Here is a 19,225-nt window from a genome sequence, read left to right as displayed (position 1 = left end):
CAAGCCACCACAAAAGTGTGCACACTGGGTTGTTTTTATTTGACTCATAATTATAAGGCTAATTTTGCATCTAATTTACTCCTAAGCTGTCATCAAATAATTTAGGAAGTATCCCCTTTAATAACAAAAGGGGTTGTGTTGTTTTTTATTAACTTTGTTTTGTTAAGAGTTGAATATAAAGTTAAGAGAGTCGAACAGTCAAGTCGTACCAACTAAAGGCTACAGCCCTAGCTTTTGTGATTGTTTGTTTGTTTTTTCGGTTTTGTTTTTTCGGTTTTGTTTTTTTGGTTTTGTTTTATTTTAAAGGTAGTTATGAAAGAAGGGTGGGTAACAATTCTACATTAAAAAAGACTTTGGGACCAAACTGCTAAATACAATGCAAGGAGATATGTTATATCTTTCGTTACAAATGACATTTAATAATATGAATAAAGGCTGAGAATTAGAAATATTTATAAGCTCATATTTATAAAAATGATATGGTCATGTGAGGAAATAGTCTTACCTTTTAGAGACACGTATTAAAATATGATATAATATAGCAAAGTAACTTAAAATATATGTAAATTATCAAAAACCATTGTACTGCCTGAGTAAACTGCACCCCAATAAACCCAACTTACGCGGTCATATTGCCATTGATGTAATTCTGGTTCAGTATGCGACCCCAACAGCCTGCGCCAACATTACTGTTGACAGTGCTAAAATCTTCAGACGACCAAAGCTTCTTCCCAGACATCTTTGCGTTCCACACTGTGTGGGTTCCAGGATAGTGAGCTCTAGGAGAAAGGACACGGTGGCGAAGTCAGAAGCACCACACTGCCATAAAGTAGACGGGTGAACTGAAATACAGCTCTTTGCCCAGGTCTGTTGTTTAAAAAAAAAAAAGCGGCTTTGAGAAGACAGTCGAGAGACGGAAAAAAGGCATGGCCTCCCACGGTTCCATCTGTAGGCACTCTACAAACGACAGCAAACACACACCAGCAGAAGCCTGCAATCACACTATCTCAAAGCCCACAAATGGATGCAAGTGAGGTGACTGGTGAAAGTCAAAGGGGCCACTTCAAGTGGAAAACAAGGTTACAGAAAAGATTCCGCCTTTCCAGGGGAAGCTAGGATGCTTTGGAAGGGAGGTAACAGCCAGGAGACCAAACGAGGTGTGTCAGGCCACCTCACTGTCTGTGAAGAAGCAACTGCTCTTCACAGAAGGGCTCCTACATCCCTGCCCTCTTCAGACAGAAATCTTCACATCTACTTCAAGGCAGAGCACTTAAACAAATCCACAAAAGCCCCATAGATATCAGTGTATCATTAATTCTTGTGTGAGAAGAATGAACTACACTAAGAAAAGTAAGGTACTGTCTCAAAGCCATGGGGTTTTAGCCCTGAACGGGCTAGGTAGCAATATCTAGACACTTTGTCAAGACAGCCAAAGGGTAGTGATTGAGAATCTGTCCCAGAAAATCAACTCCTGTCATTCTAGCATGTGAACAGAGTCAATCAGGAGAGGTCTACATATATACTGATTGTTGCAAGAATAAAATACTGCTCTAATAACAACTGTAGACACTATTGATTACATGAATCAACACTACTAAGATAGTAAGTGTAAATTAGAAACTAGATGGTAATTCAATAAGACTGCATTCACGAACTTCAGGAATAAGAGTACAAACTTTCCAGTTTAATTATTCACAGAAAAATTGAGAACAAAAGAGACTTGTTATATCACAATTCTAACATCTGTACTTTCTTGGAGTAGCAGAACATCGGATGAATGACTATAAAGACCTCTGAATCAATATCATTTTAATCATGGTCATTTTAGCCCTGACTGGGAGTTGTTTGTATCAATCAAGACATGAGATGAGCATCAGGGAGGACTGACCACACAGCAGAGAGCACCACCAGAAGCACTGGAACACTGAAGCTCTAGCAGGAAGGTTCATAGTGCTCCAAAGAGCTGAGCCAGGCAACCAGTCACCACCGCAGGTCAACACTGCAAGCATCCGAGAACATTCTAGCTCCTTCTAGAAATTAATGAACTTACCTATTTTGCCAAACTCAAAAATATCAAACTGCTAATATTCAAATTACTAATGACTGCAAACCTATACTTCTAAGATATTTTTACATTTAATTCTTACACATCCCTTAACTGTGTCCATAGTGTCCAGTCTGTCACTTCAGTCAGGTAGTCATTGTTAATATATTAAAATCAGGAAAGTTTTAGTTGGCTTTCAGGAAATAATATGTCTGATCTACCTTTTGCTGTTTGTTTGTTTGTTTGTTTTCTAAGACTAGGTCTCCTTCTGTTACACAAGGTAGCCTGACACATACTATGGAATCCCAGGCTGGCCTCACACTCAAGACACCCTCACCCCAGCCTCCTCAGTGCTAGCATGAATCATGAAACCTGGCTTGTCTGACGTATCTGATGATATACACGCATGTCTCTATGTTTTAAAGGAAGAGAATCCTAGAAATATTTGCTATGCAATCACTGATTTTTAGGTCATAATAGAAGTAAATTTTAACTCTGTCTTTATAAGGATCCACATCTTCCAAAACATTTCTACATTCTGAAATTTTATAATCTGAACTCTTTCTCTTATCATAAACATATCCCATATATTTCTCTTTGAACTCTGCTTATATATTTTGGATTATTAAATTCAATCTGGTATATCCAAATTATCACTCAACATTTAATCAATATAAAAAAAATGGTAAAGGCTGTTTTTTGGTTTTGAAAATTAACTTACAAATACCAGTCTGTATTTCACACTTCTGACACACCTAAGTTAGACTAGCCGCCTTTGCAGTGCTCCCCAGACACACGTGACTGGTGGCCTTATCAAGGTCAGCAGCAGGCAGCAAACAATCTCTGTGGGAATGGCAGAGGTTTATATGAGAATGGGATGCCAAAAACAGAATGCAAACTAAATTAGACAACCACATTTACACTGAGGGAAAGCGCACAAAGGCAGTGCTGAAAGGGGCAGTGAAAGGAAAGGGGCAGTGGGGCTCAGCAGAAATCCCAGGAGGTACAGTGACTACACAACTGAACTCTACAGCTACAGTGCATGCCACAGGCAACGTGAATGGTTCCAGGAGGTTCGCCTTTCCTACAGCAGCAGGAGCCAATGAATGACTATCCCAGAAGACCAAAACCTAGAAAATCCAAATAACCATAGAGAAAGAATTTAAAAATTCACGCAAACCAAACTGAAACAAAGTCACCAAATAGCTTAACTAGGGTAAGCATTCTGTACTCGCTGGCTATATTTGTCAACTCAACACAAACTAGAATTACCTGAAAGGAGAAAACCTTAACTGAAAATATGCTTCCATAAGAGCTGGGTGTAGGGCATTTTCTTAATTAGTGACTGATCAGGGGAAAGCTCAGCCCACTGTGAGTGCTTCCATGCCCAGCCAGGTGGCCCTGGGCTCTAGGAGAAGGCAGGCTGAGCAAGCAAGAGGAATCAAGCTAGAGCAACACTTCTCCATGGCCTCTGCAGCAGCTCTGCCTCCAGGGTCCAGCCCTGCTTCAGTTCCTGTCCTGGCTTCCTTCAATGATGAATTATGATCTAGAAATACAAGCCAAATAAACCCTTTCCACCCCAACTTGGTTTCTGGTGGTGGTGTTTTCATCACAGCAACCGAAACCCAACTAAGCATGCTAGGTCACTCTGACAGAGGGAGGACTGTCTGCAGTTGTCATCATGAGATAACAGATAGATGTAGCAACTCAAGCCTGCAATCACATGCTTGGCTGAAGTCAGAAGGATCATTTGAGATCAGCCTTGGGCCAGAGAAAACAACAAAGAAGAAAACCCCCAATAAAGGTCTTTCCTCCTTATCTGGGATTTGTTAGTGACCAACCAAAACCAACATCCTACGCAGCCAACTGCATTTGTCCAAACAGCTTGTTGAAATCTTGAGATCTGCTTGCTTCTGCCTTCTGAATTCAGGGGCTAAAGGTGTGCACCAGTTCATAAAGTATAACAAGTTAATGTATATATGTGATCAAAAGGCTCACATATATACATTATATATTCATCCAAAGTTCAGAGATGACATTAAAGAGACATGTTCCCCTTGTTTACTGATGGTGCACATGTCTGACTGATTTGCAAACCTTAAAGACAGAACATCCTTTTCCAGGATTTATTTCTTTCTGGTAAAGCTATGATAAAAAGATGAGAACAGCTTTGTTTCCCTCCTTGATAAATATCTAAATGTTCAGCACAGGAAATGATACTCTCCAACATGAAAAATGCCATCTTAATAATCTTAAATAGGCAAATTGTTTGCTGGAGTTAGAGGTCAAATTAGTAGCTACATTTTGATGTAAATGTGTAGAAAGGTTTCCAACCACAGGGATGGGCTCCCTGCCACCATCTTCACTCCCAGACGGACAGGACAGGCAGCTCCAGGTACACAGAGATATCCCAAGTTTAACATCACTTGGGACACAGACTGCCAGGCTTCTGCCTGCGCCCAAGAGCTGGGCAGCTCTGTGGGTCATCTGTGTGCCAGCCCTGTTGTGGGTCGTTTGCCCTGCAGAGTAATCGGCACTTGGAGGGGCTCCCCGCCACCATCTTTGCTCCCAGACAGACAGGACAGGGAGCTCCAGATACACAGAGACAAACCTGAGTATAACATTGCTTTGGGAAAAGCACACCAGGGCTCCAACGACACCCAAGAGTAGGGTAGCCCATCAGTAATATATGCCAGGGGAAACCCAGTCACCCAGAGGAGCAGAAATAGCCTTACAGGCTTACAGGAGGTTCAAACACCAGACAGTGACAACAGGACCAACTAATGCCAGAGATAACCAGATGGCAAAAGGCAAACTTAGGAACGTTACCAACAGAAGTCAAGGCAATATGGCAGCATCCGAACCCAATTCTCCAACAAAAGCAAGCCCTGGATACCACAACACACAAGAAAAACAAGATTTGGATTTAAAATCACTGGTCCTGATGCTGTTAGAGGAACAGAAGAAGGATAAAAATAAATCTCTTAAATACAGGAGAAAATGAATCAAAAGGTAGAAGCCCTTACAAGGGAAACACAAAGATTATTTAAAGAAATCAGGAGAATATGGGTCAACAGATAGAAGCCAATAAAGAGGAAATGCAAAAATCACTTAAAGAAATACAGGAGAACTTGGGTCAACAGGCAGAAATCATGAAAGAGGAAACACAAAAATCTCTTAAAGAATTACAGGAAAACACAAACAAACAAGTGAAGAAACTGAGCAAAGCCATCCAGGATCTAAAAACAGAAGTAAAACAACTAAGAAATCACAAAGTAAGACATCTCTGGAGATAGAAAACCTTGGAAAGAATTCAGGAGTCATAGATGCAAGCATCAACAACAGAATACAAGAGATAGAGGAAAGGATCTCAGAGGCCAAAGATACCATAGAAAGCATTGACTTCAATAGTCAAAGAAAATGCAAAATGCAAAAAGCTTGTAACCCAAAACATCTAGGAAATCCAGGACACAATGAGAAGACCAAACCTAAGGATTATAGGTATAGATGAGAGTGAAGATTTACAACTTACAGGGCCAAAAATATCTTCAACAAAATTACGGAAGAAAACTTCCCTAACCTAAAGAGAGAGATGCCCATGAACATACAGGAAGCCTACAGAACTCCAAACAGACTGGACCAGAACAGAAATACCTCCTGTCACATAATAATCAAAACCCCAAATGTACTAAACAAAGAAAGAATATTAAAGGCAGTAAGGGGAAAAGGGCAAGTAACATATAAAGGAAGACCTATCAGAATTACACCAGACTTCTCACCAGAGACCATGAAAGCTAGAAGATCCTGGGCAGATCACATGCAGACTCCAAGAGAACACAAATGCCTGCCAAGACTACTATACCCAAACAAACTTTCAATCACCATAGATGGAGAAACCAAGATATTCCATGATAAAACCAAATTTCAACAATATCTTTCCATAAACCCAGTCCTACAACGGATAATAGGTGGAAAACGCCAATACAAGGAGGGAAACTACACCCTGGAAAAAGCAAGATAGGAACCTTACATCAAACACAAAAGAAGATAACCACTCAAACATAAAAATAACATCAAAAATAACAGGAAGTAATAATAACTATTCCTTAATATCTCTTAACATCAATGAACTCAATTCCCCAATAAAAAGACATAGACTAACCGACTAGATACGTAAACAGGACCCTACATTTTGCTGCATACAGGAAACACCTCAGTGTCAAAGACAAAAATTACCTCAGAGTAAAAGGCTAGAAAACAATTTTACAAGCAAATAGTCTCAGGAACAAGCCGGAGTAGCATTTCTAATATCAGATAAAATTGACATTCAACCTAAATTCATCAAAAGAGACACAGAAGGACACTTCTTACTGGTCAAAGGAAAAATCCACCAAGAACAACTCTCAATTCTGAACATCTATGCTCCAAATGCAAAGGCACCCTCATTCGTAAAAGAAACTTTATTAAAGCTCAAAGCACACATTGCACCTAACAATAATTGTGAGTGACTTCAACACTCCACTCTCCTCAATGGACCGATCAGGAAAACAGAAACTAAACAGGAACACAGTAAAACTAATTGAAGCTTTGGACCAATTAGATTTAACAGATATATATAGAACATTTCACCCTAAAGCAAAAGAATATACCTTTTTCTCAGCACCTCATGGTCCCTTCTCCAAAATCAACCATATAATTGGTCACAAGACAGACCTCAACAGATATAAGATCAAAATAATCCCATGCCTCCTATCAGATCACTATGGAATAAGAGTGGTCTTCAATAGCAACAAAAACAACAGAAAGCCCACATACACATGGAGGCTGAATAATACTCTACTCAATGACACCTTGGCCAAAGAAGAAATAAAGAAAGAAATCAAAGACTTTTTAGAATTTAATGAAAATGAAGGCACAACATACCCAAATCTTTGGGACACAATGAAAGCAGTGCTAAGAGGAAAACTCATAGCCCTGAGTGCCTCCAAAAAGAAACTGGAGAGATCATATGCTAGCAGCTTAACAGCACACCTTAAAGCCCTGGAACAAAAAGAAGCTAATTCACCCAAGAGGAATAGAAGACAGGCTGAAGCCAATCAAGTAGAAACAAAGAGAACCATACAAAGAATCAACAAAACCAGGAGCTGGTTCTTTGAAAAAATCAACAAGATAGATAAATCCTTAGCCAGACTAATCAGAGGGCACAGAGACAGTATCCAAATTAACAAAATTAGAAATGAAAAGGGAGATATAACAACAGAAACTTAATCAATTCAAAAAATCATCAGATCCTACTACAAAAACCTATACTCAACACAACTGGAGAGTCTGGAGGATTTCTAGACAATTTCCTAGACAGATACCAAATACCAAAATTAAATCAGAATCAAACAGATCATCTAAACAGTCCCACAACCCCTAAAGAAATAGAAGTGGTCACTGAAAGTCTTCCAATCAAATCGGAACCAGATGGTTTTAGTGCAGAATTCTATCAGACCTTCAAAGAAGACCTAACACCAATACTCTTTAAACTATTCCACAAAATAGAAACCTACCCAACTCATTCTATGAAGCCACAATTACACTGATACCAAAACCACACAAAGATCCAACAAAGAAAGAGAACTTCAGACCAATTTCCCTAGTGAATATAGATGCAAAAATACTCAATAAAGTTATTGCCAACCAAATACAAGAACACATCAAAATAATCATTCACCATGATCAAGTAGGCTTCATCTCAGGGATGCAGGAATGGTTCAATATACAGAAATCCATCAATGCAATCCACTACATAAACAAACTCAAAGAAAAAAAAACCACATGGTCATTTCATTAGATGCTGAAAAGGTATTTGACAAAATTCAGCATCCTTTCATGCTAAAAGTCTTGGAAAGAACAGGAATTCAAGGCCCATACCTAAACATAGTAAAAGCAGTATACAGCAAACCAGTAGCCAACATCAAACTAAACGGAGAGAAACTTGAAGCAATCCCACTAAAATCAGGGACTAGACAAGGCTGCCCCTCTCTCCATATCTTTTCAATATAGTACTTGAAGTTCTAGCTAGAGCAATTCGACAACATAAGGAGGTCAAAGGGATACAAATTGGAAAGGAAGAAGTCAAACTATCACTATTTGCAGATGATATGATAGTATACTTAAGTGACCCAAAAAATTCCACCAGAGAACTCCTACAGCTGATAAACAACTTCAGCAAAGTGGCTGGTTATAAAATCAACTCAAGCAAATCAGTAGCCTTCCTATACTCAAAGGATAAGCAGACTGAGAAAGAAAGTAGAGAAATGACACCTTTCATAATAGCAACAAACAATATAAAGTATCTTGGTGTGACTCTAACCAAACAAGTGAAAGATCAGTAGGAGAAGAACTTCAGGTCTCCGAAGAAGGAAATTGAAGAAGACCTCAGAAAATGGAAAAATCTTCCATGCTCGTGGATTGACAGGATTAACATAGTAAAAATAGCCATCTTGACAAAAGCAATATACAGATTCAATGCAATCCCCATCAAAATCCCAACTCAGTTCTTCATAGAGTTAGAAAGAGCAATTCTCAAATTCATCTGGAATAACAAAAAACCCAGGATAGCTAAAACTATTCTCAACAGTAAAAGAACTTCTGGGGGAATCAGTATCCCAGACCTCATGCAATACTACAGAGCAATAGTGTTAAAAATTGCATGGTATTGGTACAGTGACAGACAAGTGGACCAATGGAATAGAATTGAAGACCCAGAAATGAACCCACACACCTATAGTCACTTGATCTTCAACAAAGGAGCTAAAACCATCCAGTGGAAAAAAAGATAGTCTTTTCAACAAATGATACTGGTTCACCTGGAAGTTGAACAGAAGAAAGAAAATCGATCCATTCTTATGTCCTTGTAATAAGCTCAATTCCAAGTGGACCAAGGACCTCCACATAAAACCTGACACACTGAAACTAATAGAAAGGAAAGTGGAGAAAAGCCTCAAGCACATGAGCACAGGGGAAAATTTCCTGAACAGAACACCAATAGCTTATGCTCTAAGATCAAGAATTGACAAATGGGATCTCATAAAATTACAAAATTTCTGTTAGGCAAAGGGCACTGTCAATTGGACAAAAGGGCAACCAACAAATTGAGAAAAGATCGCCAACCATACATCCAACAAAGGGCTAATAACCAATATATACAAAAAACTCAAGAAGGTAGACTCCAGAGAGCCAAATAACCCTATTAAAAAATGGGGTACAGAGCTAAACAAAGAATTTTCACCTGAAGAATTTCGAATGGCTGAGAAGCACCTTAAGAAATGTTCAATATCATTAATCATTAGGGAAATGCAAATTAATAACAAACCTGAGATTTCACCTCACACCAGTCAGAATGGCTAAGATTAAAAACTCAGGAGACAGCAGGTGTTGGCAAGGATGTGGAGAAAGAGGAACACTCCTCCAATGCTGGTGGAATTGCAAACTGGTACAACCGCTCTGGAAATCAGTCTAGCAGTTCCTCAGAAAACTGGGCATGATACTTCTGGAGGACCCTGTTATACCACTCCTGGGCATATACCCAGAGGATTCCCTGGCATGTAATAAGGACACATGTTCCACTATGTTCATAGCAGCCTTATTTATAATAGCCAGAAGCTGGAAAGAACCCAGATGTCCCTCAATGGAGGAATGGATACAGAAAATGTGGTATATTTACACAATGGAATACTACTCAGCAATTAAAAACAACGAATTTATGAAATTTTTAGGCAAATGGTTGGAACTAGAAAATATCATCCTAAGTGAGGTAACTCAATCACAAAAGAACACATATGGAATGCAGTCACTGATAAGTGGATATTAGCCCAGAAACTCTGAATACTCAAGACACAACATTACATAGCAAAAGACATAACATTAACATAGCAAATGATTCCCAAGAAGGAAGGAAGGAGAGGGCCCTGGTCCTGGAAAGACTTGATGCAGCATTGTAGGGGATTAGCAAGACAGAGAAGTGAGAATGGACGGAGGAAAGAGGGTTTATGGGACTAACATGGGGAGGGGGGAACTGGAAAAGGGGAAATCATTTGGAATGTAAACAAAGAATATAGAAAAAAAAAAAAAGGTTTCCAACCTGACTGGGTACTTTACAGTTTCCCTGGAGATAGGTCCATGTGGATGTTCACCTGTGGTAATTCACTAGCTATAGGTCTATGACTTAGAACCAAACTATCAAAAAGAGTAATCACCTACCATGGGGAATACCAACCCCAGATGCAGTTTGAGTCTCATCACCACTGTTAAAAAATAAACTGAAATTACTGGCTTGGTTTTTTTGTTGTTGTTGTTTGTTTGGTTTTTTGTTTTTTTGTTTTTTTGTTTTTAAACATGGGAAAGCTGACCTGTATATCCAGGAATGTTTGCAAAAAGTTCTGGCATCTATCCACAAGATATTAAGAGCATGACTTTATCTAGCTAAGATAATTACAAACACCTCCAGACAATGCCAAATGATTCCTAGGAGATAAAGTTTTCCCCAGTTGAAACAATTAGTATCAAGCTATAAATCAGAACTGTGAACAGCAGAAATGAAAACAAGTATTGTTAAAAAAAAAAAAAGGCAAACCCCATAGCAAAAGATTTTTGCACGAGCAACATCATAATAGAGATCATTCAATAACAGAAAATATATGTAATATGGAGAACACAAGCACCAGCTATATCATAAATTGTAAACACTGGGCTGGAGAGATGGCTCAGTGATTAATGGAGCTGTTGCTCCTATCAGTGGCCTGCAAATCTAGTTCCCAAACACACACATCACACAACTCACAAACTCAGCTCCAGCTCCAGAGGATTCAAGACCCTCTTCTGGACTCCAAGGGCACATATTACATGAGGAATATAAATACACACACACACACACACACACACACACACACCACAAATATTTAAAAAGAAAATATAGCAATTTTTCAGAGCAAAATCTAATCCATGTGAGAAATGTATCTAAAATAAAAAGATCTTGAAAGTAAAAGAATTAATTAAAAGTAATAAATAAAAACAAAAGCAAGATTCTCTTAATCATATATAAAGCAGAATTCATCTTAAGGAATACTGAATGAGTCACAGGATGGCATTTTCTATCACCAAGGGTTACAAAGCACAGAGATAAAACATTATCTATGTGCAAGTAACAGAGCAGCGAGTCTCACAGACAGAACTATAGGCCTGAGGGAACTGTTGGTGTTCAATCACGCCTTACCCTATAACATCAACCACCTTCCAGAGCTCCTGGTCAAGCAGCATGGAAGAAGAAATGGGCTCCCAGAGATTATCACTTGCTATGATTCTCACTCGCTGGAGACCTTGATAATCCAGCATTTTTCTTAATTCCTTGGGAGACATAAACAGGGCACAGCAAAGGTTACAAGTGAGCCTTTAGTTACTGGGATATGGCCAAAATCGCCAGCATATCTCTCAAAATTCTACATTCTAACAATAGTGTCAGCTCTGCTTCTCACAGGACTGAGTTTCTGGCATAACGCCGTAGAGGCATCTTCCTCCTGAGTTTAAAATTAAGCTAAACAACAAAAAGTATGGAGTTGGAGGGGATGGGTGTACATAAAACGTATCAAAGAATATTATGTAGAAATAATGGTTATTTTTTTTGTTCTGTATGTTTTCTTCCTCAAATTTTCTATGTAAACATATTGAAAAAATTGAAAAATTATCTGTACATGGTCAGATACTCCAACATCATATTTTAAGCATTTCGCTTTATACTTAAAAATTCTATTATTATTGAACATATAAGTTCTTGAATGTTTATATGCCATCTTTCCTATAAATACTAAGTATCCATTTTGCTTTCCTGTCTCTCATGCTTATAAACAAAATAGGAAATAAGATCAACTTGCAGGGACATCTGCCAACAAAACCTAAAAGCCGACACAACATTCTATCAGGAAAACAAATACTCACCAGAACATCAGAATGGATAGATTGTCTGTATGGAAAACAGGGACAGAGGAAAGGCCACCAAATTATCCAGGATCAGAAGAAACAGACCCTATACCAGAGGTGTGTCTTGATAAATTGATACCATCAGCCCCACCGTAAATCTTTCCAATACTGGAAAGTCTCTGACATACATATCAGGTGTTCAGTAATTTTTGGACAAATTAACATAAGGAAAAACAAAGATTTTTACCATTTTTTAATATTCTAATTTTTCTGAAATGAAATTTCCAACAAATGTACTTTTAAAGAAGTAAATAATAAATTCTGTAATGAAATCCATGGTGTACTTTACAATAGATTTTTTTAAACTTACGATATTGTATAATGTCCTAGGTTAGGACATGTAATGGCAGACAGTGACACCCTAGGAAATCTAATTTTCTGTGTCATTACTCAAGCTTTTCCTTATTCTTACAGAAAAAAAAAAAAACTTAGTCAATCTTGCAATCATTTAACACTGTCAACACTTCTAGTCTTTATGAACTTACTCTTAAACAACCATCAGGAATTTGTGCATATTTTTAAATGCAGTGTAATTGAAAACATTTCTAAATGCACTTAATGTGTAAGCTGTGATTTATAAATCAGTTTCTATCTCACAGTCAGTACAATTTCAGCACTCTGTGCAGAGTTTTATGACCTCTCAAATGTCACCTTTATTCAGCATCCCTTCCCTCCCCAAAACCACATCCACTTATCTATTTACAGGTAAAGAAGGCAGGATTGTCTGAGAGGCCAAGAGATGCACACATTCACATCTGCCTAAAACTCTTCAGATACTACCAGGGGGTTTCCAGACACCATAATTACAAATTACCATGAAACCAAAGTCAATCTTAAATGTAACTTCATAACAAAAATAATCCCAAAATAAGTGATACTCATGGCGGAATACATAAATAACCAGTATATATATATATATATATATATATATATATATTTCACTCTTAAGAAAAAATACTTCCTCTCTCCAGAAGTCATCTCACCACACAATAGGGACTATGTATTCGTTAAGGTCACACGAAGTGAGTACCTTATACATCTGTAATGATTTCACTCTGCAAGAGTAATTTCAACAGATCACAGAATCCAATAAACCCTCCTGTTCTAAAAATAGAAAGCATAAATTACATGCTTCTATATCCTGAGACATTTAGGAAAACCCAAGGTCAGAAGAAAAATAAATGAAGTCTGACTACTCAAAAATACTGATAGTGAATCTTAGAGTTGGGATTCAATCACTAACTTAAAAGAAAGTGGAAACCAAATGTCAATTCTAATGTTACCCTAAATGAAACAAACCCTACACTATGCTAGGCATGCACTAACTTGGGCTTCTGTTCCTGCCTTTGTGACTCATCAAGCTCATGACCTTCCACTAGTCATCTTGTGCTTTAGTTTTCTAACAGACCCGCAGTGCCACCTCTCATACCAGCCCAGTCTCCAACTCTGTGAACAAGAACTCCTAGGAAGGAAGACGAAGTAGACTGATCAGAACTTCAGTTATGGGGAGAGGCTGGAATGTGCTAGGTCCGGAGCCTAGGTACAATTCATAGGCTACCTTTAGCCCTCTAACACTCCACGTCTAACAGATAAATCTGGGGTGTAGTACTTAACTACTTTCTATTTACTACAGGCCCAAAGTGTCGTTAGACCACATCTGACACCTACAGTTCATCGCTCTGCCCGGCTGTGACCGCCTCCTAAAGTCTCTGCTAATGCACTGACAAGTGTCTTGACTTATGACTTACTCTGCTCTGTTACTCTGGAGCTTCATGAATCTGCTTCCACACTGAACACAAAACACGGAGTAAGATAAATCTGTGCTCCTAGACCATGCCACTTGCATTTGTCTCCAGAATAATCACCTCTTAACCTCTGCCCCTGCACTGACACCACCTTTTACCATCCTACTTCATGCCTGCAGCCTGGCACGGACAGAGTCACCTCACTGTGACCGCCATGGATCCCCTCAGAACAATACCCTACTCCTCCTAACACAGATACTACGTTAAAATGCACCTCACCACAGTACTTACCACAGTGTGTGTGTGTGTGAGAAAGAGACAAGACAAATGGTGATAAAAAAATAAACTAGTCAACAGCTAAATCTGAAAAGGAAAACTACTGGGTTTTTCCAGTGACAGGAGTCATTGGAAATAGAAACTTTCAGTTTTCTATTTCCTAAAACTGATGACAAGAGCAATGGCCTCCTGGGAGGGACTTGAAGGTGCTAAAATGCCTTGTGAAGAGTAGTACAGGATAAGATTTGTAAATATCATGTACTACCTGTTCTGTGATTTCAAACAGAACCATGATATATAACATCTTCTGTCCTGTCAACCTGACACAAGCTAGAGTCACATGAGAGTCTCATTGAGGGATTTCCCTATGGCCATGTCTGTGGGGGATTATTCTTACTGCTAACTAATACAGGAAGGCCCAATCCACAAAGGGCAGCACCATCTTTGACCATGGTCCTGGCTGTACGAGATCGTGAACCTGAGACTGGGACAACAACCAACAATTCTCCCAAGTTTCTGCTCCATGCCCCTTAAACTGGCATTTGGCTCAGTAATGGACTAACTTAGAAATGTAAGCCAAATAAGTTCTTTCCTCCCAAATATTTTATAACAGGCAAAAAGTCATTAGGGAAATGCAAATCAAAACAACCCTAAGATTTCATCTTACACCAGTCAGAATGGCTAAGATTAAAAATTCAGGAGACAGCAGGTGTTGGAGAGGGTGTGGAGAAAGAGGAACACTCCTCCACTGCTGGTGGGGTTGCAAATTGGTACAACCACTCTGGAAATCAGTCTGGCGGTTCCTCCGAAAACTGGGCACCTTACTTCCAGAAGATCCTGCTATACCACTCCTGGGCATATACCCAGAAGACTCCCCACCATGTAATAAGGATACATGTTCTACTATGTTCATAGCAGCCCTATTTGTAATTGCCAGATGCTGGAAAGAACCCAGGTATCCCTCAACAGAAGAGTGGATGCAAAAAATGTGGTATATCTACACAATGGAGTACTATTCAGCCATTAGAAACAATGAATTCATGAAATTCTTAGGCAAATGGATGGAGCTAGAGAATATCATACTAAGTGAGATAACCCAGACTCAAAAGGTGAATCATGGTATGCACTCACTAATAAGTGGATATTAACCTAGAAAACTGGAATACCCAAAACATAATCCACACATCAAATGAGGTACAAGAAGAAAGGAGGAGTGGCCCCTGGTTCTGGAAAGACTCAGTGAAACAGTATTCAGCAAAACCAGAACGGGGAAGCGGGAAGGGGTGGGTGGGAGGACAGGGGAAGAGAAGGGGGCTTGCGGGACTTTCGGGGAGTGGGGGGGGGGCTAGAAAAGGGGAAATCATTTGAAATGTAAATAAATTATATCGAATAAAAAAAAAGTGTAACTAACATGCTCCAACAATATCATGAGTATTTCAAAGAAATTCAGAAATATAAAGAAGAAAGCTAAATTTCTTAAGTCTTTAAAATCCAAAATAATCCAATGGTTTTAATGTTCATCAGAATTCTAAACCTAAGATCACACATATACACATGTGCTCATCTGTGCATACACATGTTTGCTTGTGGGGATCAGGCCTCTCTCTATAGCACTGTGTAGACTTCACTGTGTAGACCTCAGAGCCCTGGCTCTGCCTCCCAAGGACTAGGATTAAAGGTGTGTAGGACTATGCCTACCTAATGCTTTTTTGTTGTCTTGTTTCTTTTGATGCCAAAGATATAACTAGTAAACAGGAATTGCACTGTTAGCCATAACACTACCCTGCTCCAAAAACAAAAAACAAAAACAAAAACCAAACAAACAAAAACAACTTCAGATATAGGCCATTTAGGACCTATGAAGAATTACGTACATATTCTTCAATATCAGAATATTAAGAATTTAATTTTATGTCACATCTAGTAAATTAACTATGCTGTCAAAAAATAGGTTTCTAATCTAACTGTCCTCCAGATTTTTTGTATGATAGCATAAGCAAAGGAAGATAATAGTTTTACAGACCTTTATATAGTTGGCATCAAATGGCCTTTCATTCCAAATCTGCAAAACAAAAATTCAAAATAACTGAAATGAAAGTTTTCAAATGCCAGAAAATGAACACAATCATTAAAGTACCACGTCTCATTTACCTGATGAGCTAGTTTCCAAACTTTAAAAACTGTTGTCATAAAATTTATACTTTTATAAAGCAAAATAACTTTTAACAGTTTAAAGTTTTTAAAAAGTATTTAGAAAATATTTTCCAAAAAGTCATATATGGGGCTGAGAGACAGCACAACATGAAGAGACTTAGTGCTCTCTCAGAGGACCAGAGTCATTTCCCAGCACACCGTCGTAGCTAGCCAAGGATATCTCTAGCTACAGTTCCAGGAGATCGAGGGCCCTCTTCTGGCCTCCATGCACAGCAGGCACACATGTGGTAAGCATCCATATACACAACCAAACACTCATATACATAAAATCTTTTTTTTTCAAAATAAGGCAGAGAGTTCCATCAATAGAGTATACATTCATGCAAAAACTATTAGAATTATAAGGTGTACAAAGCCTACATTGGACACTGGAAAACAAACAGGTGTGAGAATCACTGAAATAATTCTAATATACAGACATAGTAAAAAGCAAATTATTTACCAGGGAATGGTTAGAAGGAATTTGGAAGGAATTTGTTTATGCAGAGAAATGTAATGATCCGCAAGAACACAAGAGCAGGCGCTTAGTGAACAAGTTGGAAAGGAAACACACTGTGCTCTCTTAGGCTCACAGTCTTGAGGGTGTGGTTTCAGTGCAGAAAGGGAACTTCTGGGCCTTCAGTCCAGTAGTCTAGAGATGAGTCTAGGTGTGATAAAGAACTTATCTGAAAAGTGTCTCCCCCGCTGCATGTGACCAACCAGAGACTAAGATGACAGTTAACCATCATTCACAGGAAATAGTTTGTGAACAGGTACCATATCAGAAATCTAAGAGATCCATCTGCAGTTAATCACACTAATGGGTTAAATGTACCAACATGTAAAAATAAAAAGTTCCCAGATATAAACGGACTCTGGAAAATGAGAGCGAAAACGGTGTATCCTGACTGCCTTCCTGTTACCGTGCCTCATCCTCTCAGAGGACCGTGATCTGCAGCAGAGTCCAGTCTCTCACTGACAGGAGCTCAGGTCACTGCTACAACACTACAGCCACTCTTCTACCACACAGTAGAAGCTCAGGACAAGCTTGCTGAAAACTGATATTGTGAGTGCATGAAAACTTCAATACAATATCAGCTTTAGTCAACAATATATTAAAACACAAATGTTTACAGAGAGCCACTACTGTTATGTGTAAGACTTTGGGGGTACAGTTTGAAGTATGTGGCTAGCCTTCAACAATCAAACTCAGTAAAGCTGCAATATGATGTTTTAAACTTTTTAACACATTAAAAGACTTTAAATAACAGGTTAGGACAGAAGAGGCAGATTTCTAGCAGCCTGTAAAATCCTGTCTGTCACCTGTGTTTTCAAGGTCTAAGAGTGAAAAACGGCTTCAGTTTGAAATGATCACACTGTAAATGTTTATGTACTATCGCCAATGGCCTATTAATACCAATTTCATATTTATGCACTACCTCTTTATAAAAGAAATCAGGTAATCCCTGATTTAGGGCACAAACAGAAAACTCACCAAACTGAGAATAAGTTTTAAAGTATAAAGGAACTACATTATTGTTTTAAAACTAGATAACAAGCTTTGAAGGCAAGCCAGGCAGCAGTGGCACACATCTTTAACCCCAGCAATAGGAAGACATAGGTAGGTGGATCTCTGTGAGTTCAAGGCCAACAAGCTAGTTCTAGGACAGTCAAGTCTAAGCACAGAAACCCAGTCTTAGAAAACAAAAACAAAACAGACAAAACAAGAAGCAAAACAAACAAAACAAACCACAACAACAACAAAGGCTTTGAAGGAGAATTTGAATTGGCTTGGTACAAAAAAAAAAAAAAAAAAAAAGAAAAAAGAAAAAAAAGCCAATCAAAATGCAGACTTGTGGAGTCCTACCCCAAACACTCCCAGACACACCTCAGGCTCAGACAACACTCCAATAGCCAGGCAGTAAGAGCTAGAGGGTCAGGGAGTTCAATGTGAGATTATGACTCCTAGGAATGTCACAAATGACACCCATAGGGTCTCACCACCATGACTGAGCTAATGTGAGCTGAACAAGGACACCACCAGCAGACATGCTGAAGAGCAGGGGATAGCCATGAGGCCTCCAAGAACTACAGGCAACTGAGGAAAGCTGTGAGGGGAGGGGTGGGGGGTCTTCCCCAGAGACCAGCACACCAATTGGTTGTCTAAGGCTAAATGGTCAGCCCTGAAAACATACATACGAGTACATTATATGGACTGAACAGTCTATATGTAGGAATATATATATGTATGCATACACATGCATGCTGTAAGAACAGTTAGTGAAGAAAGGGGGCAGAGAATGAGAAGGAGAGTCAGGAGGGGTGTGTAAGAAGGCTTGGAGGGAGGCAAGGAAAGAGAGCAATGTGATTATAATACCAAAAGTAAAATTAGGAAAAGAAAACTTGCCAATTAAAAACATTTTACTGGGGCTGGAGAGATAGTTCAGTAGTTAAGAGCACCGACTGCTCTTCCAAAGGTCCTGAGTTCAAATCTCAGCAACCACAGGGTGGCTCACAACCATCCATAACAAGATCTGACTCCCTCTTCTGGAGTGTCTGAAGACAGCTACAGTGTACTTACATATAATAAATGAATAAATCTTGAAAAAATAAGAAATAAAAATAAAAATGTTTTACTGTGAAAAAATTAAAAGTAGAAGAAAATATTCAGTACTGTTCAAAGGCAAGAATAACTTGGATTGGCAAAGAAGAGCAACAAGAGGTCAGCTGAAGTTCATTTGCAACATTATTAGACACCAAAATAATAAATCAGTCTCATGATACAAAAGGATGAGTCAACAGAGTGCCACAGTGTCAAAGGTCAAGCATTAGGTAGGAGGAGGAGGGAGGAGGAGGGAGGAGGAGGGAGGAGGAGGGAGGAGGAGGGAGGAGGAGGGAGGAGGAGGGAGGAGGAGGAAGGGCTGAGTCTTTTTTTTTTTCTTTC

At 38.9% G+C, this 19,225-nt stretch overlaps 1 protein-coding gene across 1 annotated transcript in view; it reads right to left on the bottom strand.

Annotated features, from left to right (window-relative positions):
• Positions 1-19,225, bottom strand: part of Galc (galactosylceramidase) — a 57,809-nt gene that overhangs the window by 29,502 nt on the left and 9,082 nt on the right. Inside the window, exons 6-8 of the mRNA XM_052185292.1 lie at positions 16,112-16,150; positions 11,307-11,437; positions 624-779 (exon numbers count right to left, since the gene is read on the bottom strand). Coding sequence (XP_052041252.1) covers positions 624-779; positions 11,307-11,437; positions 16,112-16,150 — 326 coding nt within the window. The remainder of the gene's footprint in view (positions 1-623; positions 780-11,306; positions 11,438-16,111; positions 16,151-19,225) is intronic.

Source organism: Apodemus sylvaticus, chromosome 6 (assembly GCF_947179515.1).
Source record: "Apodemus sylvaticus chromosome 6, mApoSyl1.1, whole genome shotgun sequence".
Classification (NCBI taxonomy): Eukaryota; Metazoa; Chordata; class Mammalia; order Rodentia; family Muridae; genus Apodemus; species Apodemus sylvaticus.
Note: the sequence above shows the minus strand (reverse complement) of the source record. Positions and strands in the feature narration are given on the sequence as shown.